This window comes from Phoxinus phoxinus (assembly GCF_949152265.1).
Source record: "Phoxinus phoxinus genome assembly, chromosome: 25".
Taxonomy (NCBI): Eukaryota; Metazoa; Chordata; class Actinopteri; order Cypriniformes; family Leuciscidae; genus Phoxinus; species Phoxinus phoxinus.
The window spans coordinates 812412-838529 of record NC_136900.1 but is presented as its reverse complement, the minus strand read 5'-3'; the positions used below and the strand labels follow the sequence as shown (position 1 = coordinate 838529).

Genomic DNA, 26118 nt, shown 5'->3' with positions numbered 1-26118 from the left:
CACAACTCTACACACACACACACCCCTTCCGGACACACAACACCAGCATTCTCACAGTAATGACACACAATGTCCACATTATGACATAGAAAGTCATATTTATGAGGTGAAATGTCGAAAATATAATATGCTAAGTCATAATTTTTACATGGAAAAAGTCATAACTATGACATAAAAGTGGAACATATGACATATATAGTCATATCTACTAGATGAAAAGTCAAAATTATGATATTATTGGATTAAAAAGTATGACCGGCAGCCATTTTTGTGGATGAAAGTTCAAAATATGACACTAAATCGAAATTATGACATTCTAAGTAATAAGACATGCAAGGACAATTTTGACATAAAAGTCAGAATTGAGAGGCAGAATTTTGACTTTTTATCTCATGATTTGGTTTTTGTATCATTTATGTCATAATAATTACGTTTTTTTTCCCTCATGTGTCGGAAATGGGCTTTCATATCATATCCCTGTATTATTAACACACATGTAGTACATCAATCTGCCACTGCTTTCAGAGAGTGTGTGTATGAAGAGATTGTGTGTGTGTGTGTAGCGCGCAGATCTCTGAAGAGACGCAGAGATGATGAGGAGCGGCTCCAGGAATCCAGCGTGAGTCTGCTGATCAGAAACCAGAACACAACACAACTGCTGCTGGAGATCACAGTGAGTCTGAGTACACAACACCGACACACAACACCAGTACACACAACATCGACACACACACAACTGCTGCTGGAGATCACTGTGAGTCTGAGTACACAACACCAACACACAACACCGACACACACACAACTGCTGCTGGAGATCACTGTGAGTCTGAGTACACAACACCAACACACAACACCGACACACACACAACTGCTGCTGGAGATCACAGTGAGTCTGAGTACACAACACCGACACACAACACCGACACACAACACCGACACACAACACCGACACACAACACCGACACACAACACCGACACACAACACCGACACACAACACCAGTACACACAACATCGACACACACACAACTGCTGCTGGAGATCACTGTGAGTCCCAGTACACAACTCCGACACACAACACCGACACACAACACACAAAACCGACACACAACACCGACACACACACAACTGCTGCTGGAGATCACTGTGAGTCTGAGTACACAACACCAGTACACACAACACCAGTACACACAACACCAGTACATACAACACCAGTACACACAACACCGACACACAACACCGACACACACACAACTGCTGCTGGAGATCACTGTGAGTCCCAGTACACAACACCGACACACAACTCCGACACACAACACCGACACACACACAACTGCTGCTGGAGATCACAGTGAGTCCCAGTACACAACACCGACACACAACACCGACACACACACAACTGCTGCTGGAGATCACTGTGAGTCCCAGTACACAACACCGACACACAACTCCGACACACAACACCGACACACACACAACTGCTGCTGGAGATCACAGTGAGTCCCAGTACACAACACCGACACACAACACCGACACACACACAACTGCTGCTGGAGATCACTGTGAGTCCCAGTACACAACACCGACACACAACACCGACACACACACAACTGCTGCTGGAGATCACTGTGAGTCCCAGTACACAACACCGACACACAACACCGACACACACACAACTGCTGCTGGAGATCACTGTGAGTCCCAGTACACAACACCGACACACAACACCGACACACACACACACAACTGCTGCTGGAGATCACAGTGAGTCCCAGTACACAACTCCGACACACAACACCGACACACACACACACAACTGCTGCTGGAGACCACAGTGAGTCCCAGTACACAACACCGACACACAACACCGACACACACACAACTGCTGCTGGAGATCACTGTGAGTCCCAGTACACAACACCGACACACATCACCGACACACACACACACACACAACTGCTGCTGGAGACCACAGTGAGTCCCAGTACACAACTCCGACACACAACACCGACACACACACACACAACTGCTGCTGGAGACCACAGTGAGTCCCAGTACACAACACCGGTACAGACACAGACCCACAACACAGTGTTATTTTACAGTCATAAAGTGAAAAGCATTGTGTGATTTCACGGATGGTGTGTTTGTCAGTCACATGGTCCAATCAGAGACCTGAGCTGTGACGGAGTTGAAGATCTGCAGTCGTCAGTTCTGGGTGAGACTCGTCCTGATACACACACTAACGCCTCTGAGTGATCAGTGTGTGTCTGCTGATGGGAGTGCCTGTCCTGATGTTGTGTTGTGTTGTCGCTCAGCGGACGAGTTGCGCAGCCGGTCGGAGCAGATGCAGGTTCCAGTCGCGCTGCTGGCCGCCACCGTTCTGACTGGGACCATCCGGGACCTGATCTCACACACACAAGCTGACACACACCGTGTGCTACTGAACGCTGAACAGAGGGTGTGTTGCATGAAGGACTGACTGATACAAATTATTCAGATTCTGATGGATATGTCCGTACATGACGTGTGTGTGTGTGTGTGTGTTTTATCATCAGACTGATGTGTGCGTGTTAGTGAAGTCCGCTCGAGCGCTGATGTCTGCTGGGATATTCAGCCCTGAACTCTTCTGGCAGGAATACTGGAAGCTGCAGGTGAGTGTGTGTGTGTGTGTGTGTTTTCTGTGAGAGTGTGTGTGTGAGTATACAGGTTTGGTTATACTTGTGACTGCTTCACTTATATTGATATATTAAAGCACCGCCTCGTAAGGATGTCCTCCTGGTCTCCACTGGTTGTAAAGGCTGATAACTGGGCCGAAACTTGTTCTCTATCATCATCTCGTGTTCGAGACCCACCTATGGAAGGCCATCCGTACAAGTCTGGAGGACAGACAGAGGTGCGCAGGTGAGGCCCCGCCCCCTTACCTGAGGGCATATAAAGCCTGCATGCGCTACTGTTCTCCAGTTGACATTCGCTTCTTGCGATCTCTGCGCTACACAGTTCGGCTCACCTTGAGTGTCTGCAGGACTAATCGCCAGATCCGCCTCCGCCAGGCGTGGCAGTTGTTTGTCTACGTAGGTTAGCTGTGTTTGCTTCTGAGCCGCCCACGCTCTCGTGTCTTCTCACCTGTTTACCTTTCCACGGCTGTCCGCACTGATTTTTTGCCGGTATGTCGCTTTCTAAATCTGCCGCTTCTCCCGGGGACAGCCTATCACAGCCTGCCCGGCCGCGTGTGGTGCGCTGATTGTGGTGAAGGACCTTCTCTGGTCTGCTTGGGCCTTAAGCACGCGGAAGAGGCTTTGGAACCCGGAGAACTGCAGACATTGTCTGATGCTGCCGGAAAAACTTAAAGTAAACCGCCTTAAAATTGCCGCCACCCAGTGTGTCGAGCTCGGCTTTCCTGACTCCGATGGGGGACACGGTGACGACAGCGCGCTTCCCGGGGCGCTACTTCACTTATCTGGGCTGAGCAGCCCAATCCTGCGCTCCCCGAAGAGGACATCTTCACAGGCAACCTCCCGCTCGCCGACGAACCTACCGGCTCTGGTGATGACGACGGGCCTTCTTGGGGTCTCGGACGAGGAGGCCATCCCACCATCTGGCGTTCCCCAGGCCAACGCCCCCGCGGCCTTGCCTCAGTCCATCCTCCTGGAAGTGTGTTATCGAGCGGCGGCTCGCCTCAACATTGAGTGTCCGGCTCCACAGAGCGCCACGGCCAGGAAAGGGACATTTATGACGGGACAGTGCTGGGACCCCCTACCGGTCCGAGGAAACAACTCTTCCCCGTCCTCCCAGCGTGCGCCAAGCACACGAGGCACAACTGGAGCGACCCGCTCGATCTCGGTCTTGCGTAGGGATGGGAATTGAAAATTGATTTTGTCCTGCCAAAGTCTTATTTGATCTGTGAGTAATGTAGATGAAGAGCTGCGCTTGTGACAGGGATCATGTTTACCTGAGAGAGAGAGAGAGAGAGAGAGAGAGAGAGAGAGAGAGAGAGGGAGAGGGAGAGAGAGAGAGAGAGAGAGGGAGAGAGAGAGAGAGAGAGAGGGAGAGAGAGAGAGAGAGAGAGAGAGAGAGAGAGAGAGAGAGAGAGAGAGAGAGTGCGCACTCTTTCTCTTCGGAGCCAGACGAAAGTATAAACAAGCCTTCACCGTCTCCTAACTGAGCGCTGTCTTGCTCTCTCTCCCTCGCACGTAAAAGGTCGGAAGACCAAAGTTCATGTGGAGCGTTCAGATTTATTTTCCTTAATGACCTCTGGGTGTGAAATGCTAAAATACCTTATCTTCTCTGAAAAGCGTTCGGCACATTCAGCTGTCATAAACCTCACTTTAAATAAACGAAAAAACCTATCCAGTGATGAAATGTTTTCTGTGTTGACACAACTCTTGTGGGATGTCCTAACTGCCGGGAAACACCGCGTACACGTCCGATAATGACACGTCCAATTCGTGAACTAAGCACTCCTTTGAACCGATTCATTTTAATGAATAACCTTTTGTTTTTTTTGCCCAAAAAGCATGACTACTTTTTTCCACACAGTGCTATCAGGAATCGACAAGAAAATTGTTAAAGAATCGGCCATCGATCGCCAGGCACCTCAACCCAGTCCAGGGCGCTGCTCGCTTCCCCGAAGCCGGTCTTGCCTAACCGGGTGGACTGCTTTTCTGCCTCTGTGCGATCCTCGGCCTTGGCTGTCAGGGCCCTGAATGTTTCCTCCCTCCTCTCCGCTTACCCGGCGGAGATATTGGATGACTTATGCCAGTTGGACAAGGGATCCCCCTCACCCGCGCTGTGGAAGGAGATCATTACCGTTAATAATGCTCTCTTTGGCCCCGCCATCGCATTGATGCAGCAACAATGCGACAAGAAAAAGGAAGACGACTCTTTCATATTACCCCTCCCCAGGAAGGCGGCTCACGCCAGGTGTCCCCTGCGCATTTGCCATGAAGTCAGCGTTCACGAGCCGCAAGCTCTTCGGCCTCCTGCCCTAGAGCCCCTGTTCAAGAGACGGAGGGTTTCTTATGGAGGGGTCGGCTGCCCAGCCCATGTGTTCAGTGGACGTTGTGTGTTCTTCCCCCACGTTCAGGGAGTCTGTTGTGAGGAAAAGTTCAAAAGCAGTGTCACCACACCGCACATACTGTGTTCCCCTCACCCAGTTAATAAAGGCTTCGGCCCCAGTGTTCCCCAACACAAAACACAATACAACAAACAAATCAAATGAATTTGTTACGGCGAGAGGACGTCTCTCCGCAGAGAGAAAGCATCTCACTGCAGAGAGAGAAAATCTCTTTGAACCCCTGCATGTCGTCCCTAGTTCGTCCACTAGAGGGCACCATTGCATCACAAATGAGCCAGTTGGGCATACACAGCTCCGCTGCGGCTCGGATGGGAACACTCGCTTGGCAAACGGTTTCGGCTCCCGAGTGGGTGACGCGTACTATGGTGCAGGGCTACAGACTGCAGTTTGTAATGAAACCCCTGCTTTTCAACAGCGCTCTCTCTTCACACGGAGGAGAGCGCCACACACATTCTGAAAGAGGAAATATCTTCCCTCCTAAACAAGGAAGCGATTCGGGTGGTGCCCGCCGATCTGATAAATCAGGGATTTTATTCTCGTTATTTCCTGGTCCCAAAGAAGGACAGCTCTCTCTGGCCAATCTTGGACCTCCGTGTGTTGAACAAACAGGAAATACAATTGTTAACTCATGGCTCGCTCGCCCGCGCCATAAAACGAAACGACTGGTTCACATCGGTCGATCTGAAAGATGCTTTCTTCCACATAAGCATTTATCCGCCACACAGGAAGTTTCTTCGTTTCGCCCACCGAAGCACGTGTTACGAATTCCCGGTTGTGCCGTTAGGGCTCTCGTTAAGCCCCGGTGCTTCTGCCTGTGCGGAGGCGGGTTAGCACCTATGAGAATGTCTGGTCTGAGGATTCTGACATGCATAGACGATTGGCTCATAATAGCCGAATCGAAGGAGAAGTGTTGCAGGACTCCTGCCGTGTGCTCGCGCACATCACGTCTCTCGGGTTCAGAGTGAATGTGAACGAGCAATTTTACACCCAGTCAGACTGTGAGTTGAACTCAGTCTCCATGTGAGCGCGTTCTCTCTCTCTCTAATGAACTGTCTGTCACAGTTTAAAGTACAACATTGTACATACCTCAGGCTGCAGGGTCTTGTGGCTTCATCTGCCGCTGGGACTTCTGAGAATGAGAGCGTTCATGAAATGGGTTTTGTCACTACATTTCAGCCTGATGCGCGATCTTTGCCGCTCTGTAGCAGTGACGCGCGCCTGCTCGAAATTGACGCGCGTCCGAGACGAAATCCGCTTCTTGTGGGAGGGGCCAGTGCTAGGCGGTTCTGTTTGCAAGAAAGGCTGCGAAATTTAAAAATACTATTGTTATTGTGTCACGAAATGTATTTTTAAGAGTTGTTCAGTCAAGAATGTAGTTGTTTAAATCTCAAATCTGTGGTTTATTTATAAAGATAGCGCTTGTTTAAAAAATGTGATCTGACGTTTCGGAGTTGTGAGATCCAGGCGATCAGCGGGCGATCAGCGCTCATGTAACCCGCTGGAGCCGCCGCACCACGGCTAGTGCTCCTGACGTCTGCCGCTGGTAAACCAGACATGTTTAAATTCACAATCTATAGCTTCGGTTCTATTATATGAAACATATACGTTAAAATACATTAAAGGTAGGGTAGGTAGGATTTATATAAAATCTTTTTACCAAATTTGATTAAACTTTCTATATATATCAATACATAATTAAAATGTAAGTACTCTGATAAAAAGAGTATAAAAATCGAGTGACTCTAGACCGTTTAATCTTCATTAAACACAGCTCATTATTTCCATTCGGGACGAATCACAGGATTGGCTTGCGCGACTGTCACTCGACGTCGCCATGACTACCGCCGTTATTACTGGCTCTGCCCACGTGCGCGCAGTCGCGCACCCGTTTTCAGGTGGGAGTGAATGGAATTAATGAGTTGTGTTTAATGAAGATGAAACGGTCTAGAGTCACTCGATTTTTATACTCTTTTTATCAGAGTACTTACATTTTAATTATGCATTGGTATATAAAGACAGTTTAAACAAATTTGAATAAAAGTTTTTTTTAGACAATTCTGACCTACCCTACCTTTAATGACTCGTTATAACGTCGGTCAAACGACTCCTATAATTATGTGAGTTTTTCTTCATCTCATTCAGAAATGTAGCCTATGACTGCAAGTGTTCAGTGTCACATTCATAGTTAACATCTGAACAATGTCATTCCTTCTTTCATGCAGGCATTTAGTCATTACAAAATAATTTATTGAGGCTAAACATTTAAAATGACATTATAATCTGAAAAGTGGGCCTGCCCCCGTTTACCTCGTCACTTCACCACGTGACCGCAGCAAGCAGGCTCCTGATTGGTTAACGCGGCGCGAATTGACGCAGAAGTTTGGATTTTTCAACTCGGGCGGCAGACGCGCGAATTGCGTCAAACGCGTGCGTGAATGCCCAAAAAGCACTACATAAAATCATTCGCGCTTAACGCGCCATTCGCGCGAACGAGGCGTATTCGTGTCTACCGCGCTGCACTCTACGCCTCATTCGCGCCGCAGGATTTTTTTACGCGTGTAGCGCGTCTTTGCATTGACTTAACATTGAAATCACTCGCGCCTGACGCGCTATTCGCGTCCCGTGTGAACGCACCATAGCCGTTAATATCCTCCACATTTGATTTACTTAAATTTCCTACTGTTTGTTTATCAGGTTGAATGTAAATGTTTTATCTAAAGCTGTGTTTCTGCGCTCACACAGCCTGTGCTGGAGCTGACGTATCATCTACACACACACAACATCCTCACGCTGGACTTCCTGCTGCACAGGTATCACACACACGCACACACACACACACACACACACAACATCCTCACGCTGGACTTCCTGCTGCACAGGTATCACTCGCACACGCACACACACACACACACACACACACGCACACACACACACACACACACACAGGCTGATCATGTGGTGTGTCTGATCAGAGACGCAGCATCGGTGAGCTCGTGGATCACGGAGCAGCTCAGAGATCTGTGTGTCTCCATGGCAACAGCAGCGGATCAACAGCAGATGCAGCATCAGATTCTCTCCAGTAAGAAGTTTCCTCCTCACTGTCTGTGTGTAGTGTGCTTATATTTCATAATTTTACATCAGAACTGCCTAAGCATTACGTATAATTATACTAATAAACCGTACCACATGAAAAGAGTGCAAAAATAGATAAATTAATAAAAGGAAAATAAAATAAGATAAAAATGATGTTGTGATAAAAAAGGGGTTGTGACATGAGGAATCGAATTTGTCTTGATCTTTTGACATATAAGAAGTCTTTGAACTATTAAAATCTCCTGCAAGATTAATCGTTTAAAACGTCCTCCATTATAAACAAAGAGTTTAATAAGCCCGCCTCCAGAGCAAGACATCGACCAATAGTTACGCATCATTCCACCATAGCCCCCTACAGGCCCGCCCACTGGTACTACAGACCCGCCCACTGGTACTACAGGCCCCGCCCACTGATATTACAGACCCGCCCACTGGTAGTAGAGGCCCTGCCCACTGATATTACAGACCCGCCCACTGGTACTACAGGCCCCGCCCACTGGTACTACAGGCCCCGCCCACTGATATTACAGCCGCCCACTGGTACTACAGACCCGCCCACTGGTACTACAGGCCCCGCCCACTGATATTACAGACTCGCCCACTGGTACTACAGACCCGCCCACTGGTACTAGAGACCTGCCCACTTGTACTATAGGCCCTGCCCACTTGTACTATAGGCCCTGCCGACTGATATTACAGACCCGCCCACTGATATTACAGACCCGCCCACTGGTACTACAGACCCGTCCACTTGTACTAGAGGCCCCGCTGACTGGTACTAGAGACCCCGCCCACTGGTACTACAGACCCGCCCACTGATATTACAGACCCGCCCACTGATATTACAGACCCGCCCACTGGTACTACAGACCCGTCCACTTGTACTAGAGGCCCCGCTGACTAGTACTAGAGACCCCGCCCACTGATATTACAGCCGCCCACTGGTACTACAGACCCGCCCACTGGTACTACAGACCCGTCCACTTGTACTAGAGGCCCCGCTGACTGGTACTAGAGACCCCGCCCACTGGTACTACAGACCCGCCCACTGATATTACAGACCCGCCCACTGATATTACAGACCCGCCCACTGGTACTACAGACCCGTCCACTTGTACTAGAGGCCCCGCTGACTAGTACTAGAGACCCCGCCCACTGATATTACAGCCGCCCACTGGTACTACAGACCCGCCCACTGGTACTACAGGCCCCGCCCACTGATATTACAGACTCGCCCACTGGTACTACAGACCCGCCCACTGGTACTAGAGACCCGCCCACTTGTACTATAGGCCCTGCCCACTTGTACTACAGACCCGCCCACTCGTAATATAGGCCCCGCCCACTTGTACTAGAGGCCTCGCCGACTGGTACTAGAAGCCCCGCTGACTGGTACTAGAGACCCCGCCCACTTGTACTACAGACCCGCCCACTCGTAATATAGGCCCCGCCCACTTGTACTAGAGGCCCCGCTGACTGGTACTAGAGACCCCGCCCACTTGTACTACAGACCCGCCCACTCGTAATATAGGCCCCGCCCACTTGTACTAGAGGCCCCGCCAACTGGTACTAGAGACCCCGCCCACTTGTACTACAGACCCTTCCACTGGTACGAAAGGCCCTGCCCACTGATACTACAGACCCAGCCTCTGGTACTACAGACCCACCCACTGGTACTAGAGGCCCGCCCACTGGTACTAGAACCCGCCCACTTGTACTAGAGGCCCCGCCGACTGGTACTAGAGACCCCGCCCACTTGTACTACAGACCCGCCCACTAATAATATAGGCCCCGCCCACTTGTACTAGAGGCCCCGCCAACTGGTACTAGAGACCCCGCCCACTTGTACTACAGACCCGGCCACTGGTACGAAAGGCCCTGCCCACTGATACTACAGACCCGACCTCTGGTACTACAGACCCACCCACTGGTACTAGAGGCCCGCCCACTGGTACTACAGACCCGTCCACTTGTACTAGAGGCCCCGCCGACTGGTACTAGAGACCCCGCCCACTTGTACTACAGACCCGCCCACTAATAATATAGGCCCCGCCCACTTGTACTAGAGGACTGCCAACTGGTACTAGAGACCCCGCCCACTTGTACTACAGATCCGCCCACTGGTACTAAAGGCCCTGCCCACTGATACTACAGACCCGACCTCTGGTACTACAGACCCACCCACTGGTTCTAGAGCCCTGCCCACTTGTACTACAGACCCGCCCACTGATACTACAGATCCGCCCACTGGTACTACAGATCCGCCCACTGGTACTACAGATCCGCCCACTGGTACTACAGACCCTGTTTATTATAATAAATAATAAATTAAATAAAAATAATAAAGTTACACCAATAATAGAACAGAATGTCACACATAAAAATGTATGTATGCAAATAATGAGTAAACAAGCTTTCATATATCACACACTTTGAAACATAACATTATATAATTTTATATTAATACATTGTTCATCCAGGTTTCAAGTGTGTGATGGCAAAAACATCCATAGTTTCAGTTTATGATCAACTTTTCCCTGTATTGTTCATTTGGGTACAACGGGCCCGTTTCCCATCATGCCGAGCTGCAGTGATGTGTGTGTGTGTGTGTGTGTTGCAGCTGTGGTGTGTGTTCTGGTGCGGAGGGCCTTTGAAGACTCCAGTCACACACTCTCTGAGACCTGCGGCTCAATCCTGGACACCATGATGACCTGTGAGTCTCTGACTGTCTGTCTCTAACCAGCAGTGCACTTCAGAATCAGCACTTCCTGATCCTTTACTCTCCCCACGCATCCGAGATGTGCTGAACGCCTTTCTTTCGTCAGTCGAAAACAAATGCAGGTGTGTGAGGAACACACTCCAGATGTTCTCCATATAGTGACTGCAATGGTCCAGCGGGTCGACACGATCCAGCCGAGGAATAAGAGTCTTATCTAGAGAAACCAGCGGCCATTTTATAACAAAATACACACTTATAAACTTTTAACCACTAATGCTGGACTTGCACTCGCTGCGATGCGCCACACATCACGTCATCAGGGTGAAAGGTCAAGTGTGACGTCGGCGGAAGAACAGACCCAGTGTTTACAAAGCCAACGAGCTAAGACTAAATCAAACGGCATTTACAAAAAAAAATAATAATAAAAGGTAAAACAACGATGTCGGCCGATTTTGAAGTTGTTGAAAATTAGATTTTTCTTCATATTTCTTACATTTCTGAACCGGAACACGCGTGACCTTTAAACCTGATATGTGGCACATCACAGCCAGTGCAAGACCAGCATTAGTGGGTAAAGTACGTACTTAGAGTAGTAAGTATGGAGAGTAAATGATCAGGAAATCTTCATTCGGAAGGAAACGAATGCTTTACATTGCTACACTTTACTTCATGTGTTCTGTCTTCATCTAATAACATGAGTGTGTGTTCTGCACTATCTAATAACATGAGTGTGTGTTCTGCCCAGGGCTGCTGGACACACTGGGTGATAAAGACTCGCAGACGTCAGCCGCTGCGCTCTGGTGAATGCCTGATCAATAACGGTTCAGTGAGGGTCAGGGGTCAGGATGCCAAATCAAACGGGTTTCTTCTCGTGCTTCTCAAGAGTCACTCTGGTCTCCAGAACTCTGCACCCCTGGGTTATGATTTCTGAAACTGTGTTCCCAGTTCTGGTGAAGTTTCAAACTCCAAACTGCAGTTTTCCAGGATTTTACATTTATTTAACGGATAAGTCAAATTCTCTTAGCCAAGAAATAACATTTGTTATAAAAAAATTTTTTTTTGCATATAAATCTGCATCCACTTCAGAGTTGGAAGCTTTCAGATGCATTAATATTTCATCCCTGAAAATCAATAATCCACTCTGGGAATCCGTGTTGGGCTTGGCATGGAGCGACTCCTGCATTATTCAGTGTGTGTGTGTGTGTGTGTGTGTGTGTGTGTGTGTGATCCTCGTGTTTGTTGTGATTCAGGGTTCAGGTGTTCGATGCCTCAGTGTTCGGTGTGTGTGTTTCTGAAGACACACTGCAGCGGTTCTTCACACACTCGCTCATGCGCGTTCTCACACACCAACCCGTCTTTAAAGGTGAGACTTCAGGCAGATTTCACTGCTTCACTATTGGGCCTCCTGGTTTTGCAATAATCAAGGGCGGATCATTGTTGTTTGAATAATAAACGAGTGAATAGCCTGTACATTCTGCCAGTACAGTATGAGTTTCAGAAACAAATCTGTCGAGTGATTGTTCCAATGACTCAGTTCTAAAGTCACTGACTTAATGTAACCTGGAGAAAGTGTGTGTGTGTGTGTGTGTGTGTGTGTGTGTGTGTGTGTGTGTGTGTGTGTGAGATCACCTGTACGGCTGTTTGATAGGTGTGTAATTGTGATGTGTGCAGTGTCAGATGCCATCGCCACACAGAGTGACTGGAGCTTTGCTAAAACCCCTCCGCTACTGACGGCTCTCTTCTGCAAGGTAAGCGGCTTTACGTGAACTTTGAGCTCATCGTTTACACAGAGTCACCTGAGCTTACTCATGGAGTGTCATGTGTAGATGTCTTTAGATAAAGGCGCTTCTGCTCGTCTCTCAGAGATTCAGTATGAAGGCTCACTTGGTTTTGCTTCTCCTTCTGAGTTGCTGTGTTGTGAAATCTAAATTACCGGCAGTAAATGTGGTTTATAGGAAAGAGAGACACCAAGGAGGAAAATGTAAAGATATAGTATTAAAGGATTAGTTCACCTCAAGATGAACATTTCCTGATAGTTTACTCACCCCAATGCCATCCAAGATGTTCATGTCTTTCCTTCTTCAGTGGAAAAGAAATTAAGTTTTTTGAGGAAACATTTCAGGATTTTTCTCCACACAATGGACTTCAACCGCAACCGACATGTTGAAGTCCAGATCAGTGCGGTCTCTGCAGATCCAGCTGAGGAATCGGCTCTTATCCAGAGAAACCATCGGCATTTTATAAAAAATATAAAAATGTATATACTTTTTAACCACAATTCACCTTTGGCTAAGCCCCGCCCCCCTTAGTTACTGTTGCTACGTCCGTCAACTTCATCTGGGCTCTGGTTTGGTATCAACATGGCTTATGCTGTGACGCTCTTCCTGCTGAACTTTTATCAAACTTTTATGAAGCAGCAAATAAAGTGTCTGATAGAAGTAGGCAGAAGCGGCTGCAGTGTGCGTTCGAAGGCTATATTCAAGACATACGGTGAAACGCAACAACAACAAGATCCAAATAGAGGCAAAATCATAACGGTCACAGTCACATGACCCACCGCATATCCTAATGGAGACGGAGGCTGGGACTCACAATATCAGGAGCAACACTGTTCATGCAGAGCTGGTCTCTATTCACTTCTATAATCGTTATTACAAAGCAAACGGACTACGCCAGTATAAAGCTGTGTTTATTAGCAGTGTGTGCTAGCGTTTCAACAATTAACGTTAGGGCAGAGAACAGAAATCATGACATAAACCAGCATAAACCTGTCTTAACTAGTGTAACTTCACAGTGAGGTTAAAACACAGAAGTGTGTTGTTGATCTTGAGGGGTTTCGCTGACTGAGGACGTCCACACAGTTTAATCCAAAGACGACACTTGTCAGGATTTGCTGGTTTTGGGAAGGGAAAAACGGACACCTCCTCCAACCTCTCTGGGAAACACGTATCTGTGTTACAAACGCCCCAGACACAACGCTTAACCATATCTCTGATAAAACTACGACGGTAATAGCCTGCCGAGACCAAACATATGAGCCGCCGGTGTTAAAGTCAATGGAGCGCTGTGAAGAAGTGTCGGACCGCTGTGGAGCTCGTTCTTGCTGCTCTGTGATTGGTCAATCTACATTCTAGGGCGTGGCTTAGCCAAAGGCGAATTGTTCGTCTAGTGCTGGTCTGGGACGCGCCAGGCGTTACGTCATCACGTTGGAAAGGTCACGGGTCAAGTCATTAGTTTGTGTTCTCCGATTATGATTATTGTTATTTTATTTTTTCGTGACCTTTCCGACGTGATGACGTAATACGTAGCGCATCTCGGAGATGGTACAAGACGGGCATTTGTGGTTAAAAAGTATTTATATTTTTTATAAAATGCCCGATGGTTTCTCTGGATAAGAGCCGATTCCTCAGCTGGATCTGCAGAGACCGCACTGATCTGGACTTCAACATGTCGGTTGCGGTTGAAGTCCATTGTGTGGAGAAAAATCCTGAAATGTTTCCTCAAAAAACTTAATTTCTTTTCCACTGAAGAAGGAAAGACACGAACATCTTGGATGGCATTGGGGTGAGTAAACTATCAGGACATGTTCATCTTGAGGTGAACTAATCCTTTAAGAGAATAGTTGAGTCCACACCACAACCATAATGATGACGGCACAATAGCACTGGATCCACAATCATGTGTTCTCCTGCTGATGAACAATACAAACTGACATCTGATCAGATTCCATCCTGCGTGTGTGTGCGCGTGCGTGTGTGTGTGTGTGTGTGTGTGTGTGTGTCAGATCTGTGTCGTCTTCAGCGTGGAGTGTGTGTTGGACCAGCTGCAGCGGGTGTTAGAGACACACGAGGTGAACTGGCGTCACGTGCTGTCGTGTGTGTCGCACCTGCTGGTTCATGATGCGCAGACGCAGAGCCGCCTCACAGGTACACACACACACACACACACACACAGCTCTCACGCTTCTGCGGAGGCAGTCCTGACCCGTGTGTGTGTTCAGATCTGCTGACCCGGCTGCTGAGGTCCTCGTGTCTCGGCTGTGATGTGGAGAAGATGGTCTCGCTGTTCCTGCTGTCCCGCCAGGCGTCTCTCGAGGGTCCCGCCGTCTTCCCCTCGTACAGCGACTGGTTTAAGGTCAGTCGTCCGCTACCAGCACTCGCGCGCTAAACCATACTGGACTAAAACTGACTGGCTTTGCTCACACTTCTGACTTTACAACTCGCAATTCTGACTTTACAACTCGCAATTCTGACTTTACAACTCGCAATTCTGACTTTACAACTCGCAATTCTGACTTTACAACTCGCAATTCTGACTTTACAACTCGCACTTCTGACTTTACAACTCGCACTTCTGACTTTACAACTCGCACTTCTGACTTTACAACTCGCACTTCTGACTTTACAACTCGCACTTCTGACTTTACAACTCGCAATTCTGACTTTACAACTCGCACTTCTGACTTTACAACTCGCAATTCTGACTTTACAACTCGCACTTCTGACTTTACAACTCACACTTCTGACTTTACAACTCACACTTCTGACTTTACAACTCGCACTTCTGACTTTACAACTCGAAATTCTGACTTTACAACTCGCAGTTCTGACTTTACAACTCGCAGTTCTGACTTTACAACTCGCAGTTCTGACTTTACAACTCGCAATTCTGACTTTACAACTCGAAATTCTGACTTTACAACTCGCAGTTCTGACTTTACAACTCGCAATTCTGACTTTACAACTCGCAGTTCTGACTTTACAACTCGCAGTTCTGACTTTACAACTCGCACTTCTGACTTTACAACTCGCAATTCTGACTTTACAACTCGCACTTCTGACTTTACAACTCACACTTCTGACTTTACAACTCACACTTCTGACTTTACAACTCGCACTTCTGACTTTACAACTCGCACTTCTGACTTTACAACTCGCAGTTCTGACTTTACAACTCGCAGTTCTGACTTTACAACTCGCAATTCTGACTTTACAACTCGCAATTCTGACTTTACAACTCGCAGTTCTGACTTTACAACTCGCAGTTCTGACTTTACAACTCGCAGTTCTGACTTTACAACTCGCAGTTCTGACTTTACAACTCGCAGTTCTGACTTTACAACTCGCAGTTCTGACTTTACAACTCGCAGTTCTGACTTTACAACTCGCAGTTCTGACTTTACAACTCGCAATTCTGACTTTACAACTCGCAGTTCTGACTTTACAACTCGCAATTCTGACTTTACAACTCGCAGTTCTGACTTTACAACTCGCAGTTCTGACTTTACAACTCGCAATTCTGACTTTACAACTCGCAATTCTGACTTTACAACTCGCAGTTCTGACTTTACAACTCGCACTTCTGACTTTACAACTCGCAATTCTGACTTTACAACTCGCAATTCTGACTTTACAACTCGCAATTCTGACTTTACAACTCGCAATTGCGAATTCCGAGATGTAAACTTGCAATTGTGAGAAGAAAAAAAAAATTGCAATTACCTTTATTATTTTTTATTCTGTGGCGGAAACAAGCTTCCACACAACTTCCCAACATTCCCTGATAATTCTTGTACTTTTGTGGTTTTCCCACTTGCCATACTGTGGTGTTCCCAGGCAATAATGAGCAGTTTCTCAATCTCTCGTTATGCTGTATTGGACTGTATTTAGTCGAGTTTTCTTTCACATGTTTTGTATGTTGTTGTGATCTTAGTAGTTTTGGGTGAAAGGAAAACCTTACTCTTAAACTGAGGTGCCCGAGCTCAGATCATTGAGGCACATCCACTAAGAAATACACAAAAAGAAAACAAGTTAAGATTAAATGCTATATTTGGTGATTTCATAGTGAGATTACATGCAATTTAAAGGGCCAGTCATTTTTGCCTCGCTCATCAACCCAGCTCCAGGGTTCATGATTTCTGATGTTCTGTGGTTGATCTGAGGTTTTCTTTGCCAGCTGTCGTTTGGTGGGTCCAGCAGTTTCCACGCTAAAAGCAGGAAGTCCACACTGTTCCTGCTGAAGTTCCTGTCGGACCTGGTGCCCTTCGAGCGGCCGCAGTATCTGAAGGTCAGTGTGTCCGCGGTCTGAGCGCCCCGTGCTGAGTGCCGCGTGTGACGTGTCGTGTGCTGTGCTCTCCAGGTCCACGTCATGCACCCGCCGCTGGTCGGGGGGAAGCACCGCTCGCTGCTGCAGGAGTACGTCTCGCTCGCCAGGACACGCCTGCGGGATCTGAAGGTCAGAGAGCGCCGCCTCCAGCGCAGCGGAAGCATGTGCTTCTGCGGGACTGACGTGTGTGTGTGTGTGTGTGTGTGTGTGTGTGCAGGTGTCGCTGGAGGACACGGGCATCTTCGAGGTGGTGAACGGCTCCGCCGGTGCGGTTGAAGTAAGTCACGTGACCTGAGTCTTCTCCAGGTCTAGCACTGATCAAAGGGCTCGTGACTTGAGGAGTCAAACTTGCCTTGATCTGTTGACATATAAGCAGGCTTTGAAACATCAAAACATCCTGCAAGATTAATAGTTTAAAACTTTATCTTCATTATAAACAGTTTTATTTAATAAAGCTCAGAAACAGCTCGTTCTGATATTCTGGGATCTTTTACGTCACACTGGCAAATACATTTGCATAAGCCCGCCTCCAGAGCAAGACATCGACCAATAGTTACACATCAAACCAGGGCCCACCCACTGATACTACAAGCCACGCCCACTGATACTACAGGCCCCGCCCACTGATACCACAATCCATGCCCACTGATACTACAAACCACGCCCACTGATACTACAGGCCATGCCCACTGTTACTAGAGGCCACGCCCACTGTTACTAGAGGCCACGCCCACTGTTACTAGAGGCCACGCCCACTGTTACTAGAGGCCCGCCCACTGATACTACAGGCCACGCCCACTGTTACTAGAGGCCCGCCCACTGATACTACAGGCCACGCCCACTGTTACTAGAGGCCCGCCCACTGATACTACAGGCCACGCCCACTGTTACTAGAGGCCCGCCCACTGTTACTAGAGGCCCGCCCACTGTTACTAGAGGCCCGCCAACTGTTACTAGAGGCCCGCCCACTGTTACTAGAGGCCCGCCCACTGTTACTAGAGGCCCGCCCACTGTTACTAGAGGCCCGCCCACTGTTACTAGAGGCCCGCCCACTGTTACTAGAGGCCCGCCCACTGTTACTAGAGGCCCGCCCACTGTTACTAGAGGCCCGCCCACTGTTACTAGAGGCCCGCCCACTGTTACTAGAGGCCCGCCCACTGTTACTAGAGGCCCGCCCACTGTTACTAGAGGCCCGCCCGCCCACTGTCACTAGAGGCCCGCCCGCCCACTGTCACTAGAGGCCCGCCCGCCCACTGTCACTAGAGGCCCGCCCGCCCACTGTTACTAGAGGCCCGCCCGCCCACTGTTACTAGAGGCCCGCCCGCCCACTGTTACTAGAGGCCCGCCCGCCCACTGTTACTAGAGGCCCGCCCGCCCACTGTTACTAGAGGCCCGCCCGCCCACTGTTACTAGAGGCCCGCCCGCCCACTGTTACTAGAGGCCCGCCCGCCCACTGTTACTAGAGGCCCGCCCGCCCACTGTTACTAGAGGCCCGCCCGCCCACTGTTACTAGAGGCCCGCCCGCCCACTGTTACTAGAGGCCCGCCCGCCCACTGTTACTAGAGGCCCGCCCGCCCACTGTTACTAGAGGCCCGCCCGCCCACTGTTACTAGAAGCCCGCCCGCCCACTGTTACTAGAGGCCCGCCCACTGTTACTAGAGGCCCGCCCACTGTTACTAGAGGCCCGCCCACTGTTACTAGAGGCCCGCCCACTGTTACTAGAGGCCCGCCCACTGTTACTAGAGGCCCGCCCACTGTTACTAGAGGCCCGCCCACTGTTACTAGAGGCCCGCCCACTGTTACTAGAGGCCCGCCCACTGTTACTAGAGGCCCGCCCACTGTTACTAGAGGCCCGCCCACTGATACTAGAGGCCCGCCCACTGATACTAGAGGCCCGCCCACTGATACTAGAGGTCCGCCCACTGATACTAGAGGTCCGCCCACTGATACTAGAGGCCCGCCCACTGATACTACAGGCCACGCCCACTGTTACTAGAGGCCCGTCCACTGTTACTAGAGGTCCGCCCACTGATACTACAGGCCCCGCCCACTGATACTACAGGCCATGCCCACTGTTACTAGAGGCCCGCCCACTGTTACTAGAAGCCCGCCCACTGTTACTAGAGGCCCGCCCACTGTTACTAGAGGCCCGCCCACTGTTACTAGAGGCCCGCCCACTGTTACTAGAGGCCCGCCCACTGTTACTAGAGGCCCGCCCACTGTTACTAGAGGCCCGCCCACTGTTACTAGAGGCCCGCCCACTGTTACTAGAGGCCCGCCCACTGTTACTAGAGGCCCGCCCACTGTTACTAGAGGCCCGCCCACTGTTACTAGAGGCCCGCCCACTGTTACTAGAGGCCCGCCCACTGATACTAGAGGTCCGCCCACTGATACTAGAGGCCCGCCCACTGTTACTAGAGGCCCGCCCACTGTTACTAGAGGCCCGCCCACTGTTACTAGAGGCCCGCCCACTGTTACTAGAGGCCCGCCCACTGTTACTAGAGGCCCGCCCACTGTTACTAGAGGCCCGCCCACTGATACTAGAGGTCCGCCCACTGATACTAGAGGTCCGCCCACTGATACTAGAGGTCCGCCCACTGATACTAGAGGTCCGCCCACTGATACTACAGGCCCCGCCCACTGATACTAGAGGCCCGCCCACTGATACTAGAGGCCACGCCCACTGTTACTAGAGGCCCACCCACTGTTACTAGAGGCCCGTCCACTGTTACTAGAGGTCCGCCCACTGATACTACAGGCCCCGCCCACTGATACTACAGGCCCCGCCCACTGACATCTGCAGACGACAGGACGTATGTAGGAGTGTTCCTCCAGTTGAACAGCAGGTTTGAGTCTCAGCGCTGGAATCATGTATACGGTTTATTATAATGGCGTCCGGATCTGAGGATTATGTTTGTTCAGATATTATGTTCGTTTGACTGAGGCTCAGAGTAGTGGAGAGTTCAGCCCTGATCTGGTGTGTGTGTGTGTGTGTGTGTTTCAGTGTCCAGCTCAGCAGGATGTGGAGAAGGCCGTAACTCTCTTCATGAGCACCAATAAGATTCCAGCGACAGTGATAGAGGCCAGGTACTCTCTCTCTCACACACACACACACACACTTCCGAAACTCTTTTCTGAGGGGTGTTTTCCGTGTCTTCAGTATCTTTAGGAGGCCGTATTTCCTGTCTCGATTCCTGCCTGCTCTTCTCTCTCCGCGTGCGGTGAGTATCATCCTCTCTCAGACACACACACACACACACACACACACACACACACACGGCTGTCCCTTCACTGCTCTGTAATGCTCACCTCTCTTCATGACAGCTTCCTGTGACGTCAGATGCCAGAATGAGCTTCATTGAGGCCTTGAAGAAGTAGGTGTCGCTGTGTGTGTGTGTGTGTGTGTGTGTGTGTGTGTGTCTGTGTGTGTGTTATTAGTGTGCTTCCCCCTGACAGTGTAACACTCTACTCTTCTCTATAGTGTGTGTGTGTGTGTCTGTGTCTGTGTGTGTGTTATTAGTGTGCTTCCCCCTGACAGTGTAACACTCTACTCTTCTCTATAGTGTGTGTGTGTTAGTTAGTGTGTGTGTGTGTGTGTTGATCTTCTCTGTGTGTGTGTGTGTGTGTGTGTGTGTGTGTATGTGTGTGTGTGTTGATGATCTGTGTGTGTGTGTGTGTGTAGGGCCGATAAGATCCCGGCTGCGCTCTACACGTCGTACACACACTCCTGTCAGAGAGAGACGCACCGGCAGAAGCAAGGTGCTCATAATCACATTATTACTCGTTGTATTAATTATCACACAGGGCAACAGTCCTTCACCACATCATGACCTTCACCACATCATGACCTTCACCACATCATGACCTTCACCACATCATGACCTTCACCACATCATGACCTTCACCACATCATGACCTTCACCACATCATGACCTTCACCACATCATGTCCTTCACCACATCATGACCTTCACCACATCATGACCTTCACCACATCATGACCTTCACCACATCATGTCCTTCACCACATCATGACCTTCACCACATCATGACCTTCACCACATCATGACCTTCACCACATCATGACCTTCACCACATCATGACCTTCACCACATCATGACCTTCACCACATCATGACCTTCACCACATCATGTCCTTCACCACATCATGACCTTCACCACATCATGACCTTCACCACATCATGTCCTTCACCACATCATGACCTTCACCACATCATGTCCTTCACCACATCATGACCTTCACCACATCATGTCCTTCACCACATCATGACCTTCACCACATCATGTCCTTCACCACATCATGACCTTCACCACATCATGACCTTCACCACATCATGTCCTTCACCACATCATGTCCTTCACCACATCATGTCCTTCACCACATCATGTCCTTCACCACATCATGACCTTCACCACATCATGACCTTCACCACATCATGACCTTCACCACATCATGTCCTTCACCACATCATGTCCTTCACCACATCATGACCTTCACCACATCATGTCCTTCACCACATCATGACCTTCACCACATCATGACCTTCACCACATCATGTCCTTCACCACATCATGTCCTTCACCACATCATGTCCTTCACCACATCATGTCCTTCACCACATCATGACCTTCACCACATCATGACCTTCACCACATCATGACCTTCACCACATCATGTCCTTCACCACATCATGTCCTTCACCACATCATGTCCTTCACCACATCATGACCTTCACCACATCATGTCCTTCACCACATCATGTCCTTCACCACATCATGTCCTTCACCACATCATGTCCTTCACCACATCATGTCCTTCACCACATCATGACCTTCACCACATCATGACCTTCACCACATCATGTCCTTCACCACATCATGACCTTCACCACATCATGACCTTCACCACATCATGTCCTTCACCACATCATGTCCTTCACCACATCATGTCCTTCACCACATCATGTCCTTCACCACATCATGACCTTCACCACATCATGACCTTCACCACATCATGTCCTTCACCACATCATGACCTTCACCACATCATGTCCTTCACCACATCATGTCCTTCACCACATCATGTCCTTCACCACATCATGTCCTTCACCACATCATGACCTTCACCACATCATGACCTTCACCACATCATGTCCTTCACCACATCATGACCTTCACCACATCATGACCTTCACCACATCATGTCCTTCACCACATCATGACCTTCACCACATCATGTCCTTCACCACATCATGTCCTTCACCACATCATGTCCTTCACCACATCATGTCCTTCACCACATCATGACCTTCACCACATCATGACCTTCACCACATCATGACCTTCACCACATCATGACCTTCACCACATCATGTCCTTCACCACATCATGTCCTTCACCACATCATGACCTTCACCACATCATGACCTTCACCACATCATGTCCTTCACCACATCATGTCCTTCACCACATCATGTCCTTCACCACATCATGACCTTCACCACATCATGACCTTCACCACATCATGACCTTCACCACATCATGTCCTTCACCACATCATGACCTTCACCACATCATGACCTTCACCACATCATGACCTTCACCACATCATGACCTTCACCACATCATGACCTTCACCACATCATGACCTTCACCACATCATGACCTTCACCACATCATGTCCTTCACCACATCATGACCTTCACCACATCATGTCCTTCACCACATCATGACCTTCACCACATCATGACCTTCACCACATCATGACCTTCACCACATCATGTCCTTCACCACATCATGACCTTCACCACATCATGACCTTCACCACATCATGACCTTCACCACATCATGACCTTCACCACATCATGTCCTTCACCACATCATGTCCTTCACCACATCATGTCCTTCACCACATCATGACCTTCACCACATCATGACCTTCACCACATCATGACCTTCACCACATCATGTCCTTCACCACATCATGTCCTTCACCACATCATGTCCTTCACCACATCATGACCTTCACCACATCATGACCTTCACCACATCATGACCTTCACCACATCATGTCCTTCACCACATCATGACCTTCACCACATCATGACCTTCACCACATCATGTCCTTCACCACATCATGACCTTCACCACATCATGACCTTCACCACATCATGACCTTCACCACATCATGTCCTTCACCACATCATGTCCTTCACCACATCATGTCCTTCACCACATCATGACCTTCACCACATCATGTCCTTCACCACATCATGTCCTTCACCACATCATGTCCTTCACCACATCATGTCCTTCACCACATCATGTCCTTCACCACATCATGACCTTCACCACATCATGACCTTCACCACATCATGACCTTCACCACATCATGTCCTTCACCACATCATGACCTTCACCACATCATGACCTTCACCACATCATGACCTTCACCACATCATGTCCTTCACCACATCATGTCCTTCACCACATCATGTCCTTCACCACATCATGTCCTTCACCACATCATGTCCTTCACCACATCATGACCTTCACCACATCATGACCTTCACCACATCATGTCCTTCACCACATCATGTCCTTCACCACATCATGTCCTTCACCACATCATGACCTTCACCACATCATGACCTTCACCACATCATGACCTTCACCACATCATGTCCTTCACCACATCATGACCTTCACCACATCATGTCCTTCACCACATCATGACCTTCACCACATCATGACCTTCACCACATCATGACCTTCACCACATCATGACCTTCACCACATCATGTCCTTCACCACATCATGTCCTTCACCACATCATGTCCTTCACCACATCATGACCTTCACCACATCATGACCTTCACCACATCATGACCTTCACCACATCATGACCTTCACCACATCATGTCCTTCACCACATCATGTCCTTCACCACATCATGTCCTTCACCACATCATGACCTTCACCACATCATGACCTTCACCACATCATGTCCTTCACCACATCATGTCCTTCACCACATCATGTCCTTCATGTCCTTCACCACATCATGTCCTTCACCACATCATGTCCTTCACCACATCATGACCTTCACCACATCATGACCTTCACCACATCATGACCTTCACCACATCATGTCCTTCACCACATCATGTCCTTCACCACATCATGTCCTTCACCACATCATGACCTTCACCACATCATGACCTTCACCACATCATGACCTTCACCACATCATGTCCTTCACCACATCATGACCTTCACCACATCATGACCTTCACCACATCATGACCTTCACCACATCATGTCCTTCACCACATCATGACCTTCACCACATCATGTCCTTCACCACATCATGACCTTCACCACATCATGACCTTCACCACATCATGACCTTCACCACATCATGTCCTTCACCACATCATGTCCTTCACCACATCATGACCTTCACCACATCATGACCTTCACCACATCATGTCCTTCACCACATCATGACCTTCACCACATCATGACCTTCACCACATCATGACCTTCACCACATCATGACCTTCACCACATCATGACCTTCACCACATCATGTCCTTCACCACATCATGACCTTCACCACATCATGTCCTTCACCACATCATGACCTTCACCACATCATGTCCTTCACCACATCATGACCTTCACCACATCATGTCCTTCACCACATCATGACCTTCACCACATCATGTCCTTCACCACATCATGACCTTCACCACATCATGTCCTTCACCACATCATGTCCTTCACCACATCATGTCCTTCACCACATCATGACCTTCACCACATCATGACCTTCACCACATCATGACCTTCACCACATCATGTCCTTCACCACATCATGTCCTTCACCACATCATGACCTTCACCACATCATGTCCTTCACCACATCATGTCCTTCACCACATCATGTCCTTCACCACATCATGACCTTCACCACATCATGACCTTCACCACATCATGACCTTCACCACATCATGTCCTTCACCACATCATGACCTTCACCACATCATGACCTTCACCACATCATGACCTTCACCACATCATGTCCTTCACCACATCATGACCTTCACCACATCATGTCCTTCACCACATCATGTCCTTCACCACATCATGTCCTTCACCACATCATGACCTTCACCACATCATGACCTTCACCACATCATGACCTTCACCACATCATGACCTTCACCACATCATGACCTTCACCACATCATGTCCTTCACCACATCATGTCCTTCACCACATCATGACCTTCACCACATCATGACCTTCACCACATCATGACCTTCACCACATCATGTCCTTCACCACATCATGACCTTCACCACATCATGTCCTTCACCACATCATGACCTTCACCACATCATGTCCTTCACCACATCATGACCTTCACCACATCATGACCTTCACCACATCATGTCCTTCACCACATCATGACCTTCACCACATCATGACCTTCACCACATCATGTCCTTCACCACATCATGACCTTCACCACATCATGTCCTTCACCACATCATGTCCTTCACCACATCATGTCCTTCACCACATCATGTCCTTCACCACATCATGACCTTCACCACATCATGTCCTTCACCACATCATGACCTCCACCACATCATGACCTTCACCACATCATGTCCTTCACCACATCATGACCTTCACCACATCATGTCCTTCACCACATCATGTCCTTCACCACATCATGTCCTTCACCACATCATGTCCTTCACCACATCATGACCTTCACCACATCATGTCCTTCACCACATCATGTCCTTCACCACATCATGTCCTTCACCACATCATGTCCTTCACCACATCATGACCTTCACCACATCATGTCCTTCACCACATCATGTCCTTCACCACATCATGTCCTTCACCACATCATGTCCTTCACCACATCATGACCTTCACCACATCATGTCCTTCACCACATCATGTCCTTCACCACATCATGTCCTTCACCACATCATGTCCTTCACCACATCATGTCCTTCACCACATCATGTCCTTCACCACATCATGTCCTTCACCACATCATGACCTTCACCACATCATGA

At 48.9% G+C, this 26118-nt stretch overlaps 1 protein-coding gene across 1 annotated transcript in view; it reads left to right on the top strand.

Moving 5' to 3' along the window:
• The window catches only part of fanca (FA complementation group A), an 88648-nt gene that overhangs the window by 1369 nt on the left and 61161 nt on the right, over positions 1-26118 (top strand). The window contains 19 exon segments of the mRNA XM_079603422.1: positions 564-673; positions 2153-2216; positions 2317-2459; positions 2557-2652; positions 7818-7885; positions 8048-8154; positions 10789-10881; positions 11633-11687; positions 12138-12250; positions 12559-12635; positions 14672-14813; positions 14888-15021; positions 16843-16953; positions 17026-17121; positions 17210-17269; positions 19997-20079; positions 20153-20213; positions 20317-20366; positions 20675-20751. Coding sequence (XP_079459548.1) covers positions 564-673; positions 2153-2216; positions 2317-2459; positions 2557-2652; positions 7818-7885; positions 8048-8154; positions 10789-10881; positions 11633-11687; positions 12138-12250; positions 12559-12635; positions 14672-14813; positions 14888-15021; positions 16843-16953; positions 17026-17121; positions 17210-17269; positions 19997-20079; positions 20153-20213; positions 20317-20366; positions 20675-20751 — 1740 coding nt within the window.